We start from the raw sequence: 27,389 nt of genomic DNA, 5'->3' as shown, positions 1-27,389 counted from the left end.
TTAAAATTTCCTACAGTAAACTTACCCTCTGAAGTTTTAAATATAAAGAGATTCAATGTGCTTTATTTTCTAGGTAAAATAGATAAGTTTCTGGGAAAAAAATTTTTTTAAATAAAAATTTCCCAAAGTTCAAATATTGAATAAGTATTTTCAAGTGCTTATTGGGTGCTAGATGGTGGACATTTAAAGGTGAACTACCAATTTGCAGTCTAACTTAAAGGAAGTTATGAGGATGGATTTTGTTATGGCTATCTAATATTAAAATTGTGACTTCTGTTCCTTAGGCAGTCTCGTCAAACAGTACCTGATATCAACACAGAGCCCTCCCAAAATGAACAGATCATTTGGGATGACCCTACAGCCAGGGAGGAGAGAGCAAGACTTGCCAGCAATTTGCAGTGGCCTAGTTGTCCCACACAATACTCTGAGCTTCAGATTGATGTTAAAAAATTGGAGGATTCTCCTTTCCAGGAGCCTTTACATGATTCAGAAATTGCTGAACAGGGTAATGAGAAAGAAATCTATTTAATTGCTTGTTTTAAGTACATGCTGACTTCTTGAAAATAAATAGATAAGCACCTTGTGGTTCTCTGAATTGTACATGCCAACAAAAACTTAATAAGATATATTTGGGCTTAAACTTGAAAAAGTCAGAAAAATAATTATAAATTGAGATAATTTATATTCTGGCTGGGAGAACTCCATGGACAGAGGAGCCTGCAGGCTACAGTCCATAGGGTCGCAGAGAGTCAGACACCACTGAAGCAACTTAGCCACATAGGCGTCATAAATTGAAATATGTATTTTGATTAAATTTGGAAGTTAAGGATTAGGCAATTTTTCCCCCGGACATTTTTCCAATTCTTTTTGCATTTGTGTAGTTAATGCTTGATTTTTCTCTCAATCATCTTGTTCATTTAATTTAAGTCTTAACTCCACATTAGCACATACCTACATTTCTCTAGAGCTGTATGAGTTTCTTTCTGAATTCCCTGTATTTTTCTTCCTTGGACTTTACCTTGAAAACAAAATGCTTCCTGTTTCTCATCATTGGTCATCTTTCTCTTTCACATCACATGAGTTTTTCTCTATACTAGATGTATAGATTTATCTCTGCTTCTGATTTTCTCTTACGAGAAATTGCTCTCATTTTTAAAATCTGATTTACATTTTACTGATGAAGGTGTGGTATTTAAAGAAAGAGAAGCACACAGATAACACCATTTGCCATTTTAATTGCATTCATTTATAAGCTCTAGAAATAGGCTACTTCTTTTGCATGTACATTTTACATTTTAGAATTTCTGTTTAATTTCATCTTGGCTAAGACAGATGAGAATATTCCCCAGACTTTGTTCTTAGTTGTATTTGGATAACATCACACTGTAGCATTTTATTGCCCTCAGCTGTTTGTGATCCTGGGAACGTATGTGTGACTGGAGCCCCCAAACACCGTATCTCTGAAGAACTGGAAACTCCAATGAAAGACAGCCACCTGATCCCTACGCCTCAAGCCCCCAGTATTGCCTTCCCCCTAGCCAACCCACCGGTGGCTCCACACCCTAGAGAAAAGGTTTGTTTATCCTTAGTATGGTGATAAGACTTTTGGATATTGCTGTTATGCTACATTCCGAATTTTTTGACATCAATATCAAGGGTTTGTTGTATGTTGAAAACTGTATTTCTTTGTACTCTATTATAATCATTTCTGAATTTGATAACTAAGAAAACTAAGTAAAATGTTACTGTAAAAGAACAATAGACTTGATAGCTGTTTTGATGTTAATTTTTTCCTAAAGTCAACTCTTCCATTCCAGATTATAACAATAGAGGAGACTCATGAAGACTTAAAAAAACAGTACATATTTCAGTTGTCATCTCTGAATCCTCAAGAACGTATTGATTATTGTCATCTGATTGAAAAACTAGGTACAAGTATTTTACTTATGTTGAAAATGTAACCTTATTTAGAAGTCAAATGTAGCTAATTATTGATACTATTTTTAAGCTGTAGAAATTGAGATTAAAAAGATGGATAACTTGTCTCAGGCCATATAGCCTATCAGCAGTAGAACTTAAGTCATAGGATTTAAAGATTTAAAGTGAATCCCATCATTAAGGTGTAAGAATCTTGTCCTACTTTGAGTGTTCATTGTTGAAACTCTTGTCAAAATCAAAGGAATTATATAGTTAAAACTACGTTTTCATGAAGTTGAAAGTACAGTGATATCCAGACAGGAGCTCCTTCTGCTGTGAGGTTCTTATTCCACTGGTTGTCAGGCTCTCCATCTGACACCATTCTGGAAGCAGCATACTAGAAAAGTAAACCTCCTAGCAACTACATTTTAAAAAGTAAAAAGAAACAGGTGAAATTAATTTTAGATATGTACTTTATTTATATTTGTACTTTATTTAATATGTGCTTTATTAATAAATGCAAAATGTCATATTCAAAATATTATATTCAACATGTAATTAGTATAAAATATCAGTGAGACAGTTTACCTGTTTTTCTTACTAAGTTTGAAATCTGGGATATAGTTTACATGTACAGCACATCTCAGCATCCCAATAGCTGAGTCTAGCTGTGCTTCAGGTGCTCAGTAGCCACATGTGGCTAGTGGCTACTGTATTGGACAAAGCAGCCTTACAGAACTTAATATGACAGCTTGACCCAGAGAAACATTAAGAAATAATGATTGTTTTTAATAGTGGCCCTGAATCATCAAGAAAAGATTAAAGGTTCTTTAGTGCTCTCCTTTTAAGTTTGTGGAGAACTATGACACTTTTTTTTTTTTTTATATTTCTTTCAGACATAGTTGTACACTTAAGAAGCTGTGTGTTTTGGAAACTTTACGCCTGTGGAACATGTGTTTCTCAGTCATATAATAAATTAGATAGAGATAAGTCAGAATGGCTAAGCATTGCCTAGAGCTCACCAGATGAAGCACTGTTGAGTGTCCGTCTTCTGTCGAGTGTTCCATCTCTGTAAATGATGGACAAGAGTAGTAGCAGCTAGCAGAGACTTGTCTAGAAGAGAACAGAGAGCAGAGGCCGATGTGTGCAGACTGCTGAACTGTGTCTGTGACTAGAGGGCTTTTGATATAGACTGCAGAGTCCCTTCATTGTATATATGAAGCAGCTGTGGCCAGCTGATGTACATAAATAAGTTTGCCTGTTTGAGTTATAATAAATTCATTACGTAGAATTAGATATCGATATTAATAATGGAATTTTTTACCTTATTGTTCCTTAGTCACTGTGATTCTGGGTTAGTTACTCTGCACCTGTGTCCTCATATGTAAATTGTACATAATAGAATATTCATTGAATAGTGATAATTAAACTTTAAACTCCCTGACTTGTTTAGTAAGTGCTCAAAAGTATTGCTGCTCTTAATTACTAAAGTCATCTGTAAAGTGTGAGTAGAGTTCCATTGTTTTGTTAAAAATCTCAGAAAGTCCTTGGTACCACATGCCTAACCTCTAAAGTATAAATAAAAGCATGCTTTACATGTGCTTTTATTTACTTAGGCCTTCTTCTGTCCTGTCAGACTTCTTAGTTACATGTCTGAGAAGAGGGGTCAGCTCTCACCATCTCCTTCATCTCTATTTACCTAGTGTGTGTTTTCCTCCTGAGCTTCTGTGTTGGTCTACTGACCTTATTTCCACTAAAAGCAGGACAAAAATTTTTTCTTCTGTTGTTAGTCTGTAGATGCCCATTTTTGACCTCCGTCTCCCTGGTGACACATACTCAGTGCTTGAATATTGCTAAGGTAGTTGAGAGAGACTTAAGAGTTGTGACCCTAAGAGAGACTTAAGAGAACAACCAACTGCAGTTTGTTGCTCTCATTTGTATTCAGTTTCTTTTTTTCATCTTAATTGTAACAAACCAATTTCAGAAAAGCAGGAAATTTTGTGTAAACATTTTATAAAAATACAGCATGTAAAGTAATTGTCAAGGGTTTTGTTTATTTAATGCACTTCATTTATAAATAACTTCTCTGCATTCCTGGGTTCAGTTGCTGGGTCAGGAAGATCCCCTGGAGAAGGAAATGGCAATCCACTCCAGTATTCTTGCCTGGAAAAACCCATGGACAGAGGAGCCTGGCGGGCTACAGTCCATGAGGTCGCAAGAGTCAGACATGACTTAACGACTAAACCACCACCACTGCATAGTTGAGGTACATTTTCCCTCAGAAAAGGTTAAGAATCAATAAAGTATCAATTTTTCTCTAATTAAGGTGGATCAGTGATTGAGAAGCAGTGCTTTGATCCCAGCTGTACCCACATTGTTGTGGGGCATCCACTTCGCAACGAGAAGTATTTAGCCTCAGTGGCAGCGGGAAAGTGGGTACTCCATCGCTCCTACCTTGAAGCTTGCAGGACTGCTGGGCGCTTCATGTCGGTATGTATGCAAATTAATGTGAAGGGTCATTTTTCTTCAAAATTAAATGTCTTAATAATTGATTCCAGCACATAAAATATTAAAGTAGTTATTTGAAATATTTTGGTTTGTAACTGACCATGACAATAATATCTATCATGTAGTTTTTGAAGTTTTCAATCAAGATACCTCAGGGATCTCTCTTGTATAGACTAGTAATCAAACTGTTAATATATACCTCCTCTGAGACCATGTCCTTCTGTGAAGTTCATCTTATAGTAGGTAAAGCCCAGTAATCTAAATATTACCAGTTGCTAAGATGAAGCTAGATGTATGTGACTTTCATATGAAGGCAAATTAATCTACATTTCCTCCTGCTCATAAATTGATGCTTGCTTAGTACTCTCTGTATTGAAAGGAACAAAATGTGTAGCTTGTAGCTCTTATTAGATTGTGGACTCTTTGAGGACATATTGTAGGAATTCAAAAGTTTGTTGAACTGATTCTCTAGGAAGAAGACTATGAGTGGGGAAGTAGTTCCATACTCGATGTTTTGACTGGAATCAATGTACAGCAACGAAAACTAGCCCTTGCAGCAATGAGATGGAGGAAAAAAATCCAGCAAAGACAAGAATCAGGCATTATGGAGGTATTAATATGTATAATTATGTAGGTAGTATAAATGGCATTTGATGTCATGACTAGTCCAGATTTTAATTTTTTAGAGAGAACCTGTATTACAAAGTAAGAATAATTCTATTTGTCTTTTATTCTTTGATTGATATACTTAATTTGGGCATTCTAAATTGAGCTTAGGGTGATTCCTAATTCTTCTAATTGTGATCAACAGTAATATATATTTAGTGTTGATGGCTCTCTTAAAAATCATTTATATGTGTAAAATGTGACCCATACTATATTTCTTCCAAAGAATCTTTTCAGCCTCTAGCTTCGGGAGTTCTCAACTGGGGGTCCACAGATTATCAAATCAAATATCAAAGGACTTTATAGATCAAATTCAGAAAGATCAAATTCGGAAAGGCTATACACTTTCGATGGGGGCAAAAATACATCCTTATTTTTACAAACCTCTAATTGAAAGTTTGCATTTCCTTCATTATATAAGTCTAGGCAACAAATCACAACACTGTTAACAGTGCTGTGACGTTCCCCACAGAAATCAGATATTTTTTAAAATTTATTTATTTATTTGGCTTCGTTGAGTCTTACCTCCGGTGTGCAGGATCTTCACTGCATCATGTGGGGTCTTTCCTTGTGGTGCACGAAATCTCTAATAGTGGCTTTCAGACTCAGTAGTTGCAACGTGGGTTTAGTTGTTTTGCAGCATGTAGGATCTCCAACAGGGATCAGACTTGCATCCCCTACATTATAAGGCAGATTCTTAACCACTGGACCACCAGGGAAGTCCCAGAAATCAGTTTTTGCTTGCATTATGTTTGCAACTTGAAATATTGTTTATGTTCATCACAACTTTAAAATTATAGTACATATAGACCTCCTTGACTTGCAGTGGTTGGACTTTATGATGCTGCAAAAGGGATACACATTCAGTAAAAAGCATATTTCAAATTTTGCATGTTGGTCTTTTTCTAGGCTAGCATTATGCAATGCAGTATTCTCTGGTGATGCTGGGCTATAGCAGCAACCACTGCACCCAGTGAGCCACGTGATCATGGGGGCAGTAAACAACTGGTACAACCATTCTGTTTTTCGCTTTCAGTATAGTATTCAGTGATTACATGAGATATTCAACTACTTTATTATAAAATTGACTTTGTGTTAGCTGATTTTGCCCAACTAAAGACTTCTGTAAGTATTATGAGCATGTTTAATGTAGGCTAGTAAGCTATGGTGAGATAGTATTACTGACTCAAAGGACATGAATTTGAGCAAACTCTCAAATTAGTTAGTGGACTTAGTGGAGAACAGATGAGCCTGGCATGTTGCAGTCCATGTGGTTGCAGAGTCAGAGACACAACTCAGCAACTGAACAATAACAGCAGTAAGACTTCCCTGGAAGTCCTGTGGCTTAGTGGCTAAGGCTTTGTGCTCCCAATGCGTGCAACCTAGGCTCAATCCATGATCAGAGAACTGGATCCCACATGATGCAACTAAAAGTCCCGCGTGCTGCAACTCAGACCTGGTGCAGCCAAATAAATAAAGTTTTAAAAAAACAGTAGTAATCGATGTTTAGTACATTAGATGTATTTAAATACATTTTTTACTAAATGGTGTCTTCAACCCTCTGATGGGTTTCAGGTAGAAGCACATCTATTACTATGTCACAGTTTTTTAAATATTTTTATAATTTTCAATAAAATGGTTTCTTTTGTAATACTTTGTTTTATTTTGAATGTTTATAAAACATTCATATGGTATGGAAATTACATTTCAATAAAGCTATTTTTTTTTTTAATTATTTGGAAAACAGATCATAGGTTTTACTAGACTGCAGATGGGTCCATGCCTCACAAAAAGGTTAAAAATGCAAATTATATCATCTTTTATGTTATATTCTGAGTTCTGTGCTAATCTCCAAGTCCCTATTAGCCTTGATTCCCTTTATTTTAGAGTAATTCCACTAGCTTCTGTTAACTGTTAATTCTGTACTTAAATTTCCAATTTGTAGTCATTTTCAAGGTAAATAGTAGGGAGTCTTCATCTAATCTAAGAAGCTGTGTTTTAGATTCTACAGTTAGATTAGTTGTGAGGGAAAAAAATACTAGGGAAAAAACTAAACAAATTTCAAGTTGCTTTGTTTTATTGTTACCTAATTATTAAATCATTGTTTTATTCTTTAATTATTTATTGATGGCCTACTGTATGCCAGACACCATGACTGTGTATATCAGAGTGTTCTGACCAAGTGTTCAGTTCATCAGAAGCAAAACTTATAAGATTATTCACTTACATAAAACTAAGACTGCAGAGAAACTAATGTTTTTATATTGTCATTTATTTTCCAAATAATTTCTACACTGATTATTTTTTATTTGTAGGGGGCATTTAGCGGGTGGAAAGTTATTTTACATGTTGATCAGTCCCGAGAATCAGGATTCAAACGCCTACTTCAGTCAGGAGGAGCAAAGGTTTGTATTGAGTAAACTTAACTGGATTTTTTACAATTACTTCTAACCAAGGTTGCTGTGATCAGTTCTTGATTTTCTGTACTTTATGATATGGTAATCCTTAGGTGTAGATGATACAGTTGAACTACCTGGGAACACTGATAAATTGTGGTGCTTTTTGTTTTTTCCTTAGGTGCTGCCTGGTTATTCTGTATCTTTATTTAAAGAAGCTACACATCTCTTTTCTGACTTTAATAAACAGAAACCAGATGACTCAGGAGTTAATATAGCAGAAGCTGCTGCCCAGAATGTATACTGCTTGAAAACAGAATACATTGCTGATTTTCTTATGCAGGTTTGTAAAATCCTGACCTTGACAACCTCGCTACCAGAAACATGCTTATATGCATACAGATACAGCAAAACCCTTGGTTGTTATTCCTAGAATGTTAATCTCCCATTAGTCTCCTTGATTCAACCCTTTCAGTTTCCATCTATTTTTTAAAATAATGAACACATGTAAACATTTAGCATGGAAGGTACATATGAAATGGGTATGAAAATCCGGGGGCCTCTAAAAGCCTTAAAAGTGCCCTCTAAAATGTTGGAATATAAAGAAAGCAGAAATTGATTCTGCGAATCCAAGGAGAGATATTTACCCAGGGGTCCTTTCTAAATTTTCTTGACCTTTTTGCTTTATTGTTGTTTAGTCGCTAAGTCATGTCCGACTCTTTGTGACCCCGTGAACTGCAGCACACCAGGCTTCCCTGTCCTTCACCATCTCCTGGAGTTTGCTCAGACTCATGTCCATTGAGTGAGTGATGACATCCAATCATCTCACCCTCTGTCACCCCCTTTTTCTTCTATCAGTCTTTCCCAGCATCAGGGTCTTTTTCCAGTGAGTCACCTCTTCCTGTCAGGTGGCCAAAGTATTTGGAGCTTCAGCTTCAGCATTAGTCCTTCCAGTGAATATTCAGGGTTGATTTCCTTTAGGATTGACTGGTGTGATCTCCTTGCTGTCCATGGGACTTGCAGGAGTTTTCTCCAGCACCACTCTCCTCTTTTACCCTCATCAAGAGGTTCTTTAGTTCCTCTTCTCCTATTAGAGTGCTATCTTTTGCATATCTGAGGTTATTGATATTTCTCCTGGCAATCTTGATTGCAGCTTGTGATTCATCCAGCTGGGCCATTTCACATGATGCACTCTGCATAAAAGTTAAATAAGCAAGGTGACAGTATACAGCCTTGATGTACTCCTTTCCCAATTTTGAAATAATCTGTTGTTCCATGTCCAGTTCTAATTGTTGCTTCTTTACCTGCATACAGGTTTCTCAGGAGGCAGGTATGGTAGTCTGATATTCCCATCTCTTTCAGAATTTTCCACAGTTTGTTATGATCTACACAGTCAAATGATTTAGCATAGTCAATGAAGGAGATACTTTTCTGGGATTCTCAAGCTTTTTCTATGATCTGATGGATGTTGGCAGTTTGATCTCTGGTCCCTCTGCCTTTTCTAAATCCAGCTTGTACATCTGGAAAATCTTGGTTCACATACTGTTGAAGCCTAGCTTGAACGATTTTTGACCATCACTTTGCTAACATGTGAAATGAGTGCAATTGTGTGGTAGTTTGAACATTCTTTGACTTTGCCCTTCTTTGGGATTGGAGTGAAAACTGATCTTTTCCAGTCCTGTGGCCACTGCTGAGTTTTCCAAATTTGCTGGCATATTGAGTCCAGCACTTTCACAGCATCATCTTTTAGGATTTGTAGTAGCCCAGCTGGAATTCCATCACCTCCACTAGCTTTGTTCATAGTGATGCTTTCCTAAGGCCCACTTGAATTTGCACTCTAGGATGTCTGGCTCTAGGTAAAGGACCCCATCATCATGGTTATCCCAGTCATCTTTTTTTGTATAGTTCTTCTGTGTATTCTTGCTACCTCTTAATCTCTTATGCTTTGGTACATTGTGAATACCTGTGTTAGACAGTGAGGGAAATCATGCACTTGCTACATGGAAGGTTCACTATATTCCTGCTCAGAATTGGCCTATGTTGGTTGATTTGAATGAGCAAAGAAAAATCTTGACACCAGAGTGCCTAAAATGCCATTAGGAATCAGTGAGATATGACACATCATAAATGTCTTACCACAAAGGATTTCAAATAGAAGGAAGTCAAAACTCAACCTGCTTTGTAATTGTTGCTGCTTGCATTTGGAAGTTGGTCAGGGTTTAATAGAAGGAATGCCTGAAACGACATAAAACCTGTTGTAAAGCAGTGAAGTGTACTGAGTACGAATTAGTAAATCAGTGCTTGTTCTCCTTGAACATCTAAATATATATATATATTTTAAACAGGTATGCATGCTTTATTAATTTTAAATGACAGATTTCTTGAGGTAAAAGAATACCATTTATACAAGAGATCGTGAAGATTTATTCTTAAGAGCCATCTCTGATGAATTCATGGTTCATTAGAATGCTGTGTAAGGGATTCTGAAGTTATATCATTAGCAATGCCAACATAGCCATGTTTTTGTTATCCTTGCTCAACTTGGAATCTTTTTTCAGTAGTAGCATTTCTTTCATTACAGAATGAGAGCTTTATGATCCATTTAATTTCCCTTTTAGTTGCTAGAAACTCAGGGGAATTTTTTTTAATATTAATTTTCTCCTTTCCCTTTATTACTTGATTTCTTCTTTTATTTTGTGGACTGTTACTATACTGTAATTTGTGGGGGTTTTTTAATCAGTTAATTTATTTTAATTGGAGGCTAATTACTTTACAATATTGTGATGGCTTTTGCCTTACATTGACATGAATCAGCCATGGGTATACATGTGTCCCCCATCCTGAACCCCCCCACCCACCTCCCTCCCCATTCTATCCCTCTAGGTTGTGCCAGAGCACCAGCTTTGAGTGCCCTGCTTCATGCATTGAACTTGCACTGGTCATCTGTTTCACATATGGTAGTATACATGTTTCAATGCTATTCTCTCAAATCATCCTACCCTTGCCTTCCTCATAGGATCCAAAAGTCTATTCTTTGCATCTGTGTGTCCAGTTCCAGTCTTCTTTATCAGGATTGCTTTGGCTATTTGAGGTTTTTTGTGTTTCCATACAAACTGTGAAATTATTTTTTCTAGTTCTATGAAAAATACCATTGGTAGCTTGCATTGTTTTGGGTAGTATACTCATTTTCATTATATTGATTCTTCTGATCCATCCATCTGTTTGTGATTTCTTTCATCAGTGTTTTATAGTTTTCTATATATAGGTCTTTTGTTTCTTTAGGTAAATTTATTCCTAAGTATTTTATTCTTTTGTTGCAGTGATGAATTGTTTCTGTAATTTCTCTTTCTTCTCTGATTGCTGTGGCTAGGACTTCCAAAACTATGGTGAATAGTAGTGGTGAGAGTGGGCACCCTTGTTACTGATTTTAGAGGAAGTGCTTTCAACTTTTCGCCTTGAGGATAATGTTTGCTGTGGTTTTGTTGTATATGGCTTTTATTATGTTGAGGTATGTTCCTTCTATGACTGCTTTCTGGAGAGTTTTTATCATAAATGGGTGTTGAATTTTTTCAAAGGCTTTCTCTGCATCTATTGAGATAATCATATGGTTTTCATCTTTGTTTGTTAATATGATGTATCACTTTGATTGATTTGTGAATATATTTAAGAATCCTTGCATCCCTGGGATAAAGCCCATGATGTATAATCTTTTTAATATGTTGTTGGATTCTGTTTGCTAGAATTTTGTTGAGGACTTTTGCACCTAATTTCATCAGTGATATTGGCCTGTAGTTTTCTTTTTGGGTGGCATCTTTGTCTGTTTTTGGTATTAGGGTGATGGTGGCCTCATAGAATGAGTTTGGGAGTTTACCTCCCTCTGCAGTTTTCTGGAAGATTTTGAGTAGGATAGGTGTTAGCTCTTTTCTAAATTTTTGTCCATTTTGTTCGCATATAGTTGCTGATTTCTCCATTTTCATTTCTAATTTTATTGATTTGATTCTTCCTTTTTTTCTTGATGAGTCTGGCTAATGGTTTGTCTATTTGATTTATCTTCTCAGAGAACCACATTTAGTTCTGTTGATTTTTGCTATATTCTCCTTCGTTTCTTTTTCATTTATTTTTGCTCTGATTTTTGTGATTTCTATCCGTCTGCTAACTTTGGGTCTCTTCTTTTTCTAGTTGCTTTAGGTGTAAAGTTAGGTTATTTATTGATGCATCTCTTGTTTCTTGAGGTAGGCTTGTATTGCTATGAACCTTCCTCTTAGCACTGCTTTTATTGAATCCCATAGGCTTTGGGTTGTTGTGTTTTCATTTTCATTTGTTTCTATGTATATTTTTATTTGCTTTTTTATTTCTTCTGTGATCTGTTGGTTATTTATAAGTGTGTTGTTTAGCCTCCATAAAGTGAAGCAAAGTTGCTTGGTTGTGTCTGACTCTTTGCGACCCCATGGGCTGTAGCCTACCACACTCTGTCCATGGGATTTTCCAGGCAAGAGTACTAGAGTGGGTTGCCATTTCCTTCTCCAAAGGATCTTCCCAACCCAGGGATCGAACCCCGGGTCTCCCGCATTGTAAGCAGACACTTCACTGTCTGAGCCACCAGGGAAGTCCAAAGTGAAAGTTGCTCAGTAGTGTCTGGCTCTTTGTGACCCCATGGACTATACAGTTCATGGAATTCTCCAGGCCAGAATATTGGAGTGGGTAGCCAGCCTTTCCCTTCTCCAGAGGATCTTCTCCACCCAGGGATCGAACCCAGGTCTCCCACATTGCAGGCGGATTCTTTACCAGCTGAGCCACAAGGGAAGCCCTTAGCCTCCATGTGTTTGTATTTTTAATCATTTTTTCCTGTAGTTGACATCTAATCTTACCACATTATGATCAAAAAAGATGCTTGAAATGATTTCAATTTTTTTTTAGTTTACTAAGGCTAGATTTATGGCCCAGGATGTGATCTGTCTTGGAGAATGTTCTGTGTGCACTTGAGAAAAAAGTGAAATTCATTGTTTTGGGGTGAAACACCCTGTAGATATCAATTAGGTCTAACTGGTCCACTGTGTTATTTAAAGCTTGTGTTTCCTTGCTAATTTTCTGTTTGGTTGATCTATCCATAGGTGTGATTGGGGTATTAAAGTCCCCCACTATTACTGTGTTACTGTTTAAGTTCCCCTTTCATACTTGTTAGCATTTGCCTTATGTATTGAGGTTCTCCTGTGTTGGGTGCATATATAATTGTTATATCTTCTTCTTGGATTGATCCTTTGGTCATTATGTAGTGTCCTGCTTTGTCTCATCACAGTCTTTATTTCAAAGTCTATTTTATCTGATATGAGTATTACTGCTTCTGCTTTCTTTTGGTCTCCATTTGCATGAAATATCTTTTTCCAGCCCTTCACTTTCAGTCTGTATGTGTCCCTTGGTTTGAGGTGGGTCTCTTGTAGACAGCATATATAGGGGTCTTGTTTTTGTATCCATTTGGCCAGTCTTTGTCTTTTGGTTGGGGCATTTAGTCTATTTGCGTTTAAGGTAATTATTGATAACTATGATCCCATTACCATTTACTTTGTTTTACATTAGATTTTATAAACCTTTTCTGTGTTTCCTGTCTAGAGAAGATCCTTTAGCATTTGTTGAAGAGCTGGTTTGGTGTTGCTGAATTCTCTCAGCTTTTGCTTGTCTCTAAAGCTTTTGATTTCTCCTTCATATCTGAATGAGATCCTTGCTGGGTAGAGTAATCTTGATTGTAGGCTTTTCTCTTTAATCACTTTAAGTATGTCCTGCCATTCCCTTCTGGCCTGAAGAGTTTCTGTTGAAATATCAGCTGTTATCTTTATAGGGATCCCCTTGTGTGTTGTATGTTGCTTTTCCCTTGGTGCTTTTCATATTTACTCTTTGTGTTTAATCTTTGTTAGTTTGATTAATATGTATCTTGGGGTGTTTCCCCTTGAGTTTATCCTTTTTGGGACTTTGGGTTTCTTGAACTTGGGTGGCTATTTCCTTCCCCATTTTAGGGAAGTTTTGGACTATTATCTCCTCAAGTATTTTCTCATGCCCTTTCTTTTTGTCTTCTGTGACTCCTATGATTCGAATGCTGGGGCATGTAACATTGTCCCAGTAGTCTCTGAAGTTGTCCTCATTTCTTTTAATTCTTTTTTCTTCTGCCTCAGTTATTCTACTGTTGGTTCCCTCCAGAGTGCTTTTGATCCTCAGTTATTGCATTATTCATTATTGATTGACTCTTCTTTATTTTTTCTAGGTCCTTGTTAAACATTTCTTGCATCTTCTCAATCCTTGTCTCTAGTCTATTTATCTGTAACTCCATTTTGTCTTCAAGATTTTGGATCATATTTACTATCATCATTCTGAATTCTTTTTCAGATAGACTCCCTATCTCCTCTGGTTTTTTTTTGGTTTGGTGGGTATTTATCATATTCCTTCACCTGCTGAATGTTTCTCTGCCTTTTCATTTTGTTTAGATTGCTGTGTTTGGGGTGCCATGTCTGTAGGCTGTAAGTTCATGGTTTCTCTTTATTGTGGAGTCTATTCCCTGTGGGTGGAGTTGGACTAGTGGCTTGTCATGGTTTCTTGATTGGGGGAGCTTGTGTCTGTGTTCTGGTGGGTGGAGCTGGATATCTTCTCTCTGTAGTGCAGTGAAGTGTCCAGTAGTGAGTTTTGGGGTGTCTGTGGGTTTGGCATGGCTTTGGGCAGCCTGTGTTTTAATGCTCAGGGTTTTGTTCCTGTTTTGCTGGAGAATTAGCATGGGATGTCTTGCACTGGAACTTGTTGGCTCTTGGGTGGAGCTTGGTTTCAGTGTAGGTATTGAGACTTTTGGGTGAGCTCTTGTTTATTAATGTTCCCAGAGTCGGGAGTTCTCTGATGTTGTCAAGTGTTGGAGTTAAGCCTCCTGCCTCTGGCTTTCAGTCCTTCTCTTACAGTAGCCTCAAGACTTCTCCATCCATACAGCACAGATGGTAAAACATCTAGGTTAATTGTGAAACAATTCTCCACAGCAAAGAACACACAGGGGGATTCATAGAATTACATAGAGAAGAGAAGAGGGAGGAGGAAGATAGAGGTGACCAAGAGAAGAGGTGGAGTCAAAGAGGAGAGAGCCGTCTAGCCAGTAATCAATTCCCTAAGTGCTCTCCACATCCCAGAACACCCAGAGAGATTCACAGAGTTAAGTAGAGAAGAGAAGAGGAAGGAAGGACATAGAGGTGATCTGGAGAAGAAAAGGGAGAGTCAAAACGGGAGAGAGCAATCAAGCCAGTAATCAAATCCCTAAGTGAAAATGGATACGGAAGATTAGATTCTTAAAGGTACAAAATTGATAATACCAAAAAGCAAGATTAAAAATCTAGAATAGACTCTCAAAAATACAATATAAAATACAAAAACAAAATCAATCACAATATTTATATATATATATATATGTGAAATTTACTTTAAAAAATAGGGTCCTTTTTATGCTAGGTAATATGAGGTTATAAAAATTAAAGGAATAATAAAAAAGTTTCTTTAACAAGTGAAAAAGTCATAATAGTAAAAATATATCTAGGAATTTCTCTGGCGCTGTTGTGGGCAGTGTGATGTTAGTTCAGTGTCAGATAATCCCTTTTTCCAGCTTGTACTTGTTTTCAAGGTCTATAGGTCCCCCTCCAATGCACAGTCAATATTAACTGCAGGGTTTTAATGCGTTGCACCTGTCTCTTCCACAGCGGTTCCTTCTTCTGTTTATTTTGACTTCCTCTGTTTGCAAGTCTCTTCAGTGTCTACTTTCCGCCCTGACACAGGGGGGTGAAGGTGGCTACTTATTTAGGCTCACTTTTTCAGTGTGTTTTGGGGAGGGAGGGACACTGCAAACAAATACCACTGGCGTGTGTGGGGAGTGCTCGCAGTGTATGGACCACCCTGGGTTTGCCATAGCCGAAGGCAGCGTATGTTTCCCAGGTCTACCCTGCTTAGACTCCAGGGTGCTCTGCAAGGGCACTGTCCCAAGTGGGTCCTACATTCCATGCGATCCCCAGGTCTGAGCTGCTCAGGTTCTCGAGAGCTTTGCAGGGCAGAGGTCCAGATGGGCTGTGCGTTTTGTACCTCCCAGGTCCAAGCAGCTCAGGCAACCCAGTGCTTGATGAGCACACTGTCCCAGATGCACCACGCATCTTAATCACCTCCCTGGTCCTGGCCTGTTGGTTCCCCCGGTGTGCTGCGAGAGCACCATCACAGGTATGCCGTGTGTCTCTGGGGAGCTGATCTCAGGCTGTGACACTCCTGGCAGACGTCAACCATCCAGGATCCCAGGAAGACGTAGCTAGCAACTGGGAGTATGCTCACAGTTTGGTGGAAGGTGCAGTCTCCGGGGCTGAGATTGCCGCAGCCCCTTGCCTTCCGGCTCTGGCTCTGTCAGACGCCTGCCTCTCTGCCTCTGGGGAGGGAGGGCCCTATATTGCAGCTGGCTCACACTCCTTTGGCATTCACTCATCTTTGTTCTGTGAGCACACCAGGGGTGACCGTGCTGTGTTAGAGCCTTTCTCAGGAAAGGTTTTTTTTTTTTGGTCTCTGGCGATCCCATGTTGTGGTATCATGTTAGCTCACTCAGATTGTCATCAGGGCATTCAGGCCCAGTCCTTACCCTAAGGACCGATGATGCTGCCCACACCTCCCTGCCCAGCCCCCACTCTCTGGTGGTAGACACAAGCATCTGGGCTACTGTGATGCTGGCAGTTGTGGTTAGGTGTGTATTCTGTGAGGTCTTTTTTTTTTTCTCCCAGTTAAGTTGCCTCTGAGATTACAAAACTCCCCACAGACCCACCTGTGAGAGAGCTTCCTACTGTGTGGAAACTTCTTCACACTCTCTCCCCAGGACAGGTCTCCATCCCTAAATCTTTTGTCCCTGTTTCTGTCGTTTATATTTTGTCCTACCTCCTTTCAAAGAGAATGGGCTGCTTTTCTGGGTGCCTGGTGTACTCTGCCAGTGTTCAGAAGTTGTTTTGTGGAAGTTGCTCAACATTCAGATGATCTTTTGATGAATTTGTGAGAGAGAAAGAGGTCTCCCTGTCCTATTCCTCCACCATCTTGGAACCGCCTCCCCCTAAATATATTTTTTAGAAATCTGTTTGTTAAGATACGAGGTTTTAAAATTCTACTAATTGAATAAGGGGCGGAGATGAGAGGAATGTGGAGAGGCTCCTGTACTTTATCCCTCCAGAAGTTACTGATTGTTTCAGGGATATGGCTGCCATCTAAGATAGGACCCAACATAGATGAATTGCTTAATTTGTACTGTGTCAAGTGTTTGTAAGTGTACTATAATTTGTTGGTATTTTTTCTTACATATGAAAGAGTGTATAGAAAGTATTTCCTGGTAAAGGATTGCAGAATGTCATCCAGGCACCCAGGATAAACTGTAGATGCTAGTCTCATACGACCGCCAGCTGCTCCTCTCTGGTTGTTCATATCCTTGCCTTTGTCAGGGTTGATATGTGTGTCAAGTTCTGGATATCTGGAGAAGTGCATTGGGGGAGTAAACTGCACTGTATTTCTGCATCTGAGCTCATCATTGCCTATCTCCAGGTCTCAGGAGTAGGTCAAAACAGAAGTCCTTTGTAGAGTGAGGCAGCAGGCTAAGGATGGGAGAGCAGCAGCTTCACGTCAAGTTCATGGCCAAGAGAAACCAAGCAGAGGTAGGACCCTGAGATAGACTTACCCCAGTGTTCTGACTTCAGGTTAGAAACTAGGTGCTGTGGCTGCAGGGATGCTCGTGGTAACAGACGTCAGCGTGTCTTCAGTTGCATTGCTTCGGTTTGGATGGTCACCCTGTATCTACTTCTGTACACTGCCGTCATCCCAGGAGCTCCATTCACTGCCCTTTGTCTCTTCTGGTAACTTTTGTCTCCTTGCTTCTAGTATTGCTGTTGAGTAGTTTAAAGCCATCTGATTCATAATCCTTTATATGTAACTATAATCTGGTAGGAGGTTCTTTTTTTTTTACGTTTTCTTATGTCTGAATAGTTCTGTTTCCACTAAGCTGTGTTTTCACAGCTGGGTTTTCATCTTCCATGTTAGAGGGATTTATCAGATATCTAATAATTCTTGGTTTTCTATACATGATTAAGACAGGGTTATCTCCTGACCACCCTCATCCTTTCTGCCCACCCGCTCCTCAACCCCCTGCCTCTTTCAAGCAACCATCAATCTGTTCTCTCCATCTGTTGAGTTCTGAGGGTTTTGTTTTTTAGATATTCCATTTATAAAAAAATCATTTAGTATTTGTATTTCTCTGTTTGACTCTTTTTGCTTAGCATAGTGCCCTCAAGGTCCATCCATGTTGCCACAATTGGCAGGGTTTCCTCTTCAATGGCTGCCAGTATTCCATTTAGTCTGTGTGAGTGTGTGTATGTGTATATACCAGTTTTCTTTATCCATTCATTCATTACTGGATACTCATATCTTGGCTATTGTAAATAATGCTTCAGTGAACATGGGAATGTAGACATCTTTTCAAGTTAGTGTTTTTGTTTCTGTTGGGTAAATACCCAGCAGTGGAATTTTTGGACCATATAGTAGTTCTGTCTTTAATTTTTTGTGTAACCTTCATACTGTTTTCCATAGTGGCTGTAGCATTTACATTCCCACCAGTGGTGCACAGAGGTTCCCTTTTCTCTGCATTCTTGCTAACGTGTGTTGTTTCTTGTCTTTTCTGTATAAAAGTTATTCTAACAAGTGTGAGATGATATCTCATTGTAGTTTTGATTTGCATTTCTTTGTTGATTAGTCATGTTGAGCACTTTTTCATGTACCTGTTATCCATCTGTATGTCTTCTTTGGGAAAATGTCTGTTCAAATCCTCTGCCTATTTTTTAATGGAATTTTTTTTTTTTTTTTTGGCTATTGAGTTTTATGAGTGTTTTGTATACTTTGGATATTAACTCCTTATCAGATACATAATTTGCAAATATTTTCTCCCATTTGACAAGTTGCCCTTTCATTTTGTTGATGGTTTCCTTCATTGTGCAGAAGCTTTTCATTTGATAATCTCACTTGTTTATTTTTGCTTTTGTTGCCTTTGCTTTTTGTGTCAAGTCAAAAAAACAAAAACTACTGTCAAGAAGTTTGCCACCTGTTTTTTTCTAGGAGTTTTATGGTTTCAGGTCTTATGTTCAAGTCTTTAATCCATTTTGAGTTTATTTTTGTGTGTGATGTAAGATATTAATTGAGTTTCATTCTTTTGCATGTGGTAATTTAGTTTTCCCCCAACACTGTTTATTGAAAAGACTGTCTTTTCCCTGTTGTATATTCTTGGCATCTTTGTTGTAAATTACTTGACCATGTATGCATATGATTATTTCTGGGCCTCTAGTCTATTCCCTTGATCTGTTTTTTGGCCAGTGTTGTTCAGTTGCTCGGCTGTGTCCCAAGCCTTTGCGGCCCCATGTATTGCAGCACACCAGGCTTCCCTGTCCTTCACCATCTCCCAGAGCTTGCTCAAACTTATGTCCATCGAGTCAGTGATGCCATCCAACCATCTTGTCCTCTGTCATCCCCTTCTCCTCCTGCCTTCAGTCTTTCCCAGCATCAGTGTCTTTTTCAGTGAGTCAGCTCTTCACATCAGGTGGCCAAAGTATTGGAGCTACCAATACTTTGGTCCTTCCAATGAATATTCAGGATTGATTTCCTGTAGGATTGACTGATTGGATCTCTTTGCAGTCCAAGGGACTCTCAAGAGTCTTCTCCAATGCCATAGTTCAAAAGCATCAATTCTTTAGTGCTCAGCTTTCTTTATGGTCCAGCTCTCACATCCATGCATGACTACTAGAAAAACCGTAGCTTTGACTAGACAGACCTTTGTTGGCAAAGTAATGTCTCTGCTGTGTAGGTTTGTCATAGCTTTTCTTCCAAGGAGCAAGTGTCTTAATTTCATGGCTTCAGTCACCATCTGCAGTGATTTTGGAGCCCCCCAAAATAAAGTCTGTCACTGTTTCCATTCCCCATCTATTTGCCATGAAGTGATGGGACCAGATATCATGATCTTAGTTTTCTGAATTTTGAGTTTTATGCCAGCTTTTTCATTCTCCTCTTTCACTTTATCAAAAAGCTCTTAAGTTCCTCTTTGCTTTCTGCCATAAGGGTAGTGTCATCTGCATATTTGAGGTTATTGATGGTTCTCCCGGCAGTCTTGATTCCAGCTTATGCTTCATCCAGCCCTGCATTTCACATGATGTACTATTTTGATAACTGTAGCTTCGTAATATAGTCTGAAATCAGGGCACATGATGCTCCAACTTTGTTGTTCTTTCTCTAAGTGAAGTCACTCAGTCGTGTCCGACTCTTTGTGATTCCATGGACTGTAGCCCACCAGGCTTCTCCATCCATGGGGTTTTCCAGGCAAGAATACTGGAGTGGATTCTTTCTCTAGATAGCTTTGTTTGAGGTCTTTTTTGTTTCCATACAAATTTTAGGATTGTTTGTTCTGTTTCTCTGGAAAATGCCATGGAATTTTGATAGGGATTGCATTGAATCTGTAGATTGCTTTGGGTAGCAAGGACATTTTAACAACATTAATTCTTCTAATCTATGAGCACAGATTATCTTTATGTATATTTGTATCTTTTTCATCAGTCTTACAGCTTACAGTTTACTAATTTATAAGTCTTCATTTCATCAGTCTTACTGTTTATAAATGTTAGTTGAATTTATTGCCCAGTATTTTATTCTTTTTGGTGCAGCTATAAATGGGATTATTTCTTCTTAATTTCTCTTTTTTAAAAATTTTAAATTATCTTTGTCTTTAAATGAATTTCTTGAAAGGGAATCCTCTTGGAACTGTTGGTGGGAATGTAAATTGATAGAGCCACTATGGAGGACAGTGTGGAAATTCCTTTAAAAACTAGGAATAAAACTACCATATGACCCAACAATCCCACTACTGGGTATATACCTAGATGAAACCATAATTGAAAAAGACATGTACCCCCAATGTTCATTGCAGCACTATTTACATATATATATGTATGTATATGCATAGGTACATGTATATATGTATATACATATGTGTGTGTAATGGAATATTACTTAGCCATGAAAAGGAGTGCATTTGATTCAGTGCTAATGAGGTGGATGAACCTAGAGCCTATTAGAGTGAATAAGTCAGAGAAAAATATTATATATTAACACATATATATGGAACCTAGAAAGATGGTACTGATGAACCTATTTGCAGGGCAGCAATGGAGATGCGGACACAGAGAACAGACTTGTGAACACAGAGAAGGGGTGGGAGGAGAAGGTGGGACGAATGGAGAGTGTAGCATGGAAACATACACAACCACGAGTAAAACCCAGATAGCCAGTGGGAATTTGCTGTATGCCTCAGGGAGCTCAAACTCTGGCTCTGTGTGTGACGACCTGGAGGGGTGGGATGGGGTGGGAGGCAGGTTTAGAGGCAGGGGACATATGTGTACCTGTGGCTGGTACATGTTGATGTATGGCAGAAACCAGTACAATATTGTAGAGCAATTATCCCCCAGTTAAATATTTTTAAAAATTGAGTGGGAAACATAGCTTTCTTATAAACAGGATATAGTTGGGATTTGGTTTTTATTCTCTAAAATGTTTAGTCCACAATGTAATTACCAGTACTGGATTTTGTTTTTTGCCATTTGTCTTTTGGTTTGTCTCTCAGTTCTTTGTTCCTCAGTTCTTTTCTTGTCTTTTTTGGTATTAAATATCTTGTAGAACTCCATTTTGTTCATTGTCCTTATTTTGTCTGCACTGGCTCTCTGTTGCTGTGTGAGCTTTCTCTAGTTGAAGCGAGTGGGGTCCACTCTCTAGCTGTGATGTATGGGTTTCCATTGCTGTGGCTTCTCTTGCTGAGCAGCATGGGCTCTCGGCACATGGACTCCATAGTTGCAGCACGTGGGCTTAGTTGCTCCATGGCGTGTGGGATCTTCTGGACCAGGGATTAAACCTGTGTCCCCTGCATTGGCAGGTGGACTCTCAACCACTGACTGCCAGGCAAGTCCAGCGTCCGTTCTTTTTAAAGCAACAGCTTCTCTGCTTTTTTTTGATAGGTGGAAGTGTTTTGCTCTGCTGATTACAATATACTTAATATTTCATAATCTTTCTAGAGCTACTATTGTACCATTTTGCATAAAATTTAGAAATCTTGGAACCATATAGATTCAGTTGCTTCCCCTGTTCTTCAAACCAGGAGTCAGTAAACTATAGCCCACAGTCCAGTCTGTTGCCTATTTTATAAATAAAACTTAGAAGGTTGAAACCCAGCTATGTTCATTCATTGGCATATTCTGTTTGGCTGCTTTTGCACTCCAACTGCATAGTTGAGTAGTTGCAACAAAGATTTGCAACTACTAAAATGTTTAATGTCTGACCCATCTATCTGCTACAACTCCACAATTTTGTGTTATACTTTGTAAGTTATGCCTTAGACAGTCTTATTTATATTAAGGAAATCAAAAGGGAAGCCTTTTATATTTACCCTAATATATATCATCTTAAGTGTTATTTCTTTCTAAAGAGCTAAGTTTTCGTGTGGTATCATTTTCCTTCAGCCTGAAGAACTTTCTTTAGTTTGTAGTACAGATATGATGGGGACCAATTCTAGTTTTCTTTTTTGAAAATGTCTGTTTTACTTTTATTCTTGAAGATTTTTGATAGGATATAGAATTGGGGGTAGAGTTTTTTTCTTCTTCTAGTACTTTAAAGACTTCATTCTCTCCTGGCCTCTTTTATTTCTGATGAGAAGTTAATGGTAATTTGAATTGTTCTTTATGCAATGTGTCATTTTTCCCCCCTTCCAAGCTGTCTCTAATGCCTGGCAACCACCAATCTTAAGAGGACACTAACAAACAAAAGTCACTATTTCGCTGTGTGAGGTCTCGGTTGCGGCACATGGGATCTTGATCACACCACGAAGGTCTTTTGTCGCAGCCCATGGACATCCTGACTGTGGCGCATGGTCTCCCGTGTATGGGCTCAGTCGTTGCAGTCCGTGGGCTCAGTTGCTCTGCAGCTTGTGGAATTTAGTTCCCCAAGCAGGGGTCAGACCTGTGTCCCCTGCTTTGCAAGGTAGATTCTTAACTACTGGACCACCAGCAGGTCCCAGTTAGTAATCTTTTGTCCATTTCTATAATTTAGTGATTTTTAAAATCTTCAATAAATGAAATTACTAATAGTGTGTGAACTTTGACAGTTGGCTTTTTTCACCCAGTAAAATTCTTTTGAGATTCATCCAAATTGTTGTGTTAGTATACACTTTTATTCCATTTCATTACTGAGTAATACAGATATACTACAGTTAATCTTTAACCTGTTGAAGGACATCTGGGTTATTTCTGGATTGGAGCGGCTAGGAATGTTTGTATAGTTTGTATGTGAATATAAGATTACATTGCACTAGGATAAGTGCCCAAGTGTATGTTTCCAGAGTGGGCATATTTTACATTCCCACCATCAATGTCTGAGTGATCCAGTTTCTTTGTATCCTTATCTACATTTAATTATCATTTCACTTGGCATATAATCTCTCCTGGTTTTAGCTTGTTGCATTTCCTTAATGGCTAATCAAAGTGAACATCTCTTTGTGTGCTTTTTTACCATGTTTATAATCCTCTTTATTGAAATGTCTCCTCATGTCTTTGGCCCATTTTGTAATTGAATTGGTTTTACCCTTGAGAGTTGTTTGTAGCAGATACTCGTCTTTTGTTGGATATGTATTTGCACATATTTTCTCCCTGTCTCGGTTTATCTATTTACTATCCTCTCTCTTTTTTTTTTTTTTTTTGTGCCACACAGCTTGCAGGATCTTAGTTCCCCCACCAGGGGCTGAATCCCCAGGCCCCCAGCAGTGGAAGCACTGAGTCCTAACCCCTGAACCAACAGGGATTCCCTACTTTTATCTCTTAACAGGATTTTTTGCAAAACAGAGGTTTAAAAGTTTCTAGTTTTTATACTTTCTTTGACCCATTTTCCATAAAACATATGACAGTCTCTAAATTCTGTCCGACTCTTTGTGACCCCGTGGACTATAGCCCACCAGGCTCCTCTGTCCATGGGATTCTCCAGGTAAGAATACTGCAGTGGCTAGCCATTCCCTTCTCCAGAGGATCTTCCTGACCCAGGATTGAACCCAGTTCTCCTGCATTGTAGGCAGATTCTTCACCATTTGAGCCACCAGGGAAACCTCATTGTGAGGTTTAGGACAAAACTGTCAGAGGATTGGCTGGGGGGTTTTCTGCCTTGGAATATCCAGTTGCTCTAGAACCATTTGTTAAAGAGCAGACGGTTAATCACTCCGTTTAGTTGCATTTGCACCTTTGTCAAAATTCAGTCGTGGGTTTTGTGTCAGTCTGTTTCTGGATTCTTTGTTCTGTTCCATCAATCTGTGTGTCTTTCCCTCTGCAAGACTTTTTTTTTTTCTTTTTGCAAGACTCAATTAGTCCTAATCCTAGGTAATGATTCCTTTCTCTTTATTCCTCTTTTTCAAAATGTTGTTGCTATTCTAGCGCTTGTACTTTTTTTTTTTTTTTGGCTTGTATCTTTATATGTAAATTTTTAAATAAGCTTGTTTGTCTATAAAAACACCTTGCTATGATTTTAATAGGAATTACATTAAACCTGCAGGTCAGTTTAAGTGTTTGACGTCTCTAGTATATTAAGTCTTTACGTCCTTGAAGACAGTAGGCAGTTTGCTTGGCTGACCTTACACAGTAAGTTGCAGCTCAAGTCTCAGTTGGGTTCTTGGGGCCTTACCTTGAGTCTCTGACATACATGATTTAGAGATACAAGTAAGAATTTGGTCAATGTTTATAATACAGAGTTGGAGCTCCCCTCAAATTTTCTGGAACTTCCCACCTCATTTTCTAGTGCTATGGTGCCATTCTGTCCTGTGCCTCTTCCAAGCTTTCTGTTTTAACCAGTCAACACGACACAGACAGGGGCATCTCCCCTGACTAAAAGCTGTAAAAAGTGAAAAAGAGGATTCACCCCATTCATTTCCTTCTTTCCAAAGGTCGACCCCCCTTTGGTATTTGCCTGATTGTTTCTTCTACAGTATTCTGGTCAGAAGTTATACTTGTTAAACTTTGGAAGAGTTGGATTGAAAGGCACTTACCCAGTGTGGTGGTGATTCCTTGCATTCTCCAGTCTACCATGTTGCCAGGAATAAATTGCACTTTTAATAGCTGTTTTCTTTTATGTTGCAATATGGTTGTAAGGAAGAAAAATGCAAAGGATTTTGGAGTCAAGTGGAGAGGTACATGAATTTTGGCTTTGCCACCCGCTAGTTATATAACACTGTGTCATTTAACCTTTTTTATCTGTAAAATGGAGAATAAAAAACGTATCTTACATACTTACTGAAAAAATTTTTAAAGGTTTTCAGAAACTTGCAATAAATACAACATCTCACTTAAATGATAGCTGTTAACTGTATTTTATGTTTTCTCTATTCTGTTTTTAATCTATATTTAATCCATTAAGATCTGAGCTAGCCCTGCTCTGCCTGAGCTGTAAACTCATTTTTCTGATGAAAGGTGAAATTTTGTTACGTGGGATCTGTTCATTAAGGGTGACAAGTGCTAAGTAGCTATCTTGGAAGACTGATGTTTAAGTTTTTTGATTATAAAGCAGAGTAAAGGAATCTTTTACCTTATTAACAACCGTTTGAAATCTGGAAAAAAAAAAATTAACAATGTTGGGTTTTTACCCTCTTTTATAGGAATCCCCTCCTCAAGTAGAAAATTACTGTCTACCAGAAGCTGCATCATTTCTTCAGAATAAAAAAGAACCTGGGCCTGGATTCTCACAAAAGAGGAAAGCCCCTACAGAAAAAAATAAAATCAAACGACCCAGAGTACAGTAATTATATTTACTCAGTTACCAAACATTAAATGTTTTTTAAATTAATAACTTGAGTATGACTGTTATGGATTTGTAATTTAAAGACAAGAACCTGGAGAATTCAGCTTCAGTGTAATGGTGAAGCTTGAAGTTAGTTTTCAACACCTGAAATTTTAATCACTGAAATATTAACTGATCCTAATAGTTGCCTGAAATAACAAAATGCAGCTCTTCAGCTAGCTTGTCGTTAAACCATACTGATGTGTGTAAGGTGGGTTTTTATTTATTTGCTTGTAAGTATCCAAGTCTGTAGTTTAGTGGAAGTTTTAGCAAGGTGTTAGATTTTGCCTTAAAATGTCTGCTTTATTTCATAACGACAAGAAAGTTGTCAATTGGGATTCATTCATATTTTCCCTGATTTTTAGCTTCTCAAACCATTTTACCTCTTCTTAATAGGAGCCTGAGCACAAGGTTTAATGAGGAACTGAGGCTTTAAACTTAAGTGCGTGTGTATATATGTATATGCATGTTTTTACAAATCTCCATAATGTTTGCCAAGTTTGGGGGCCAAAACTTGGACAATAAAGACAATAAAGAATAAAAGTAGTGACTCAAAGTAGTTGTTCAAATAGATAATTTAAAGAAAAAAACAAACATTCTGGTAACCATTCTCTTGTTGAAGCAAATAAAAGATTTGTAAAACAGCTTTAAAATGAATCTAGTTATGTTTCTGATGTTGTTTATGTAGAATATTGGGGCTTCCCTGGTGGCTCAGTTGGTAAAGAATCTGCCTGCAGTGCAGGAGACCTGGGTTAGATCCCCGGATTGGGAAGATCCCATGGAAAAGGAAACAGCTACCCACTCCAGTATTCTGGCCTGGAGAATTCCATGGACTGTATAGTCAATGGGGTCACAAAAGAGTCGGACATAACTGAGCAACTTTCATATACACATGTAGAATATTGCTCTGGTGGGTTTAAAAAAGGAAGAACTACAGAACTGCATTAGCCTCTGTTAATCTAAACACTAGATACTACATGCATGGCCACAGTTCTCTAAATATAAGGCTACCTCACTTTGTTTAAGGGACTGTAATTTTGATGTAAATTGTTCAATTCCTAGTAATAATCTTTGAAAGGCAAACTCAAATGGTGATGAATTAAAATCCTTAACCTGAACACCAAACCCCTGAAGTTTTCATCAGATTTTTATCTAAATGAAGTAGGGGTTATCACTGTCCTTCAGTCTTTTTAGCTTCGAAGCTAATTCACACCTTAGGACAACACAAATTCTTACACCAGCAAACAGGTAGCATTGTCATATAAACTGTACTCCTGCCCTCCTCCAAACAAAAACCCATAGACCTGGTTTTATTAGAACCATTTTGTATTAGCTGGTCCATTCATCGGCAGTTTGAGGTATGTTTCTCTCTGAATTTCACTACTTAAAAATTCTTTGAAATAGTTACTCTTTTCTTGATGAGCACACTTACCAGAACAAATATTATTTTCCTATTTCTCTATCTTAGAAAAAATGAACTAATGTAGCATTGTCTTCTCTGCCATGATTATGAACTATATTTTCTCTGTTCAGGCCTTAACATACAATTTTAAGCCTCCAGATCTCAGCTTCTCTTGACTCTCCAGAATCTGTCTAACACTGCAAAGCACATTTTCACTCAGGTTTTGACTCTTACACTGTAAATGTCCTTATGCCTGCAAAGTCTTTTTACACGCAGATAATTCTAAGCATAGGTAGATATCTCATTTAAAAGGGAAGAAAAAAAACTTTCCTTAATTATTCTTACTTTCTCCTTAGAACTACTGTAGTATTTTAATCTATGACATTTAAATTAGCATTTCTTATATTCCCCCTTGACTTTTCGTGTGCATTACTCTGGCCTTATCACGATTCATTGATTCAACAAATATGACTCCTCAGCATGTAAGGTAGTTTGTGGACTTCAGGAGCAAACCACTTAGCACACATGCTCCCTCAGAGTTATAGAGGTAGGGCCCTCAGTGCAGACATTTCAGGCTGAATTTT

The 27,389-nt window shown here is 38.1% G+C and overlaps 1 protein-coding gene across 3 annotated transcripts in view; it reads left to right on the top strand.

Moving 5' to 3' along the window:
• The window catches only part of TOPBP1 (DNA topoisomerase II binding protein 1), a 72,777-nt gene extending 46,717 nt beyond the window's left edge, over window positions 1-26,060 (top strand). For all 3 annotated transcript variants that reach the window (XM_043874458.1, XM_043874456.1, XM_043874459.1), the window contains 8 exons: window positions 285-505; window positions 1,407-1,573; window positions 1,818-1,929; window positions 4,244-4,407; window positions 4,898-5,035; window positions 7,407-7,496; window positions 7,669-7,830; window positions 25,222-26,060. In XM_043874458.1, coding sequence (XP_043730393.1) covers window positions 285-505; window positions 1,407-1,573; window positions 1,818-1,929; window positions 4,244-4,407; window positions 4,898-5,035; window positions 7,407-7,496; window positions 7,669-7,830; window positions 25,222-25,365 — 1,198 coding nt within the window. In that variant the 3' untranslated portion in view covers window positions 25,366-26,060. The remainder of the gene's footprint in view (window positions 1-284; window positions 506-1,406; window positions 1,574-1,817; window positions 1,930-4,243; window positions 4,408-4,897; window positions 5,036-7,406; window positions 7,497-7,668; window positions 7,831-25,221) is intronic.
• The last annotated feature ends 1,329 nt before the right edge of the window (window positions 26,061-27,389 follow it).

This window comes from Cervus elaphus, chromosome 19, assembly GCF_910594005.1.
Source record: "Cervus elaphus chromosome 19, mCerEla1.1, whole genome shotgun sequence".
NCBI classification, from domain to species: domain Eukaryota; kingdom Metazoa; phylum Chordata; class Mammalia; order Artiodactyla; family Cervidae; genus Cervus; species Cervus elaphus.
This window is presented reverse-complemented; position numbering and strand designations above follow the sequence as displayed.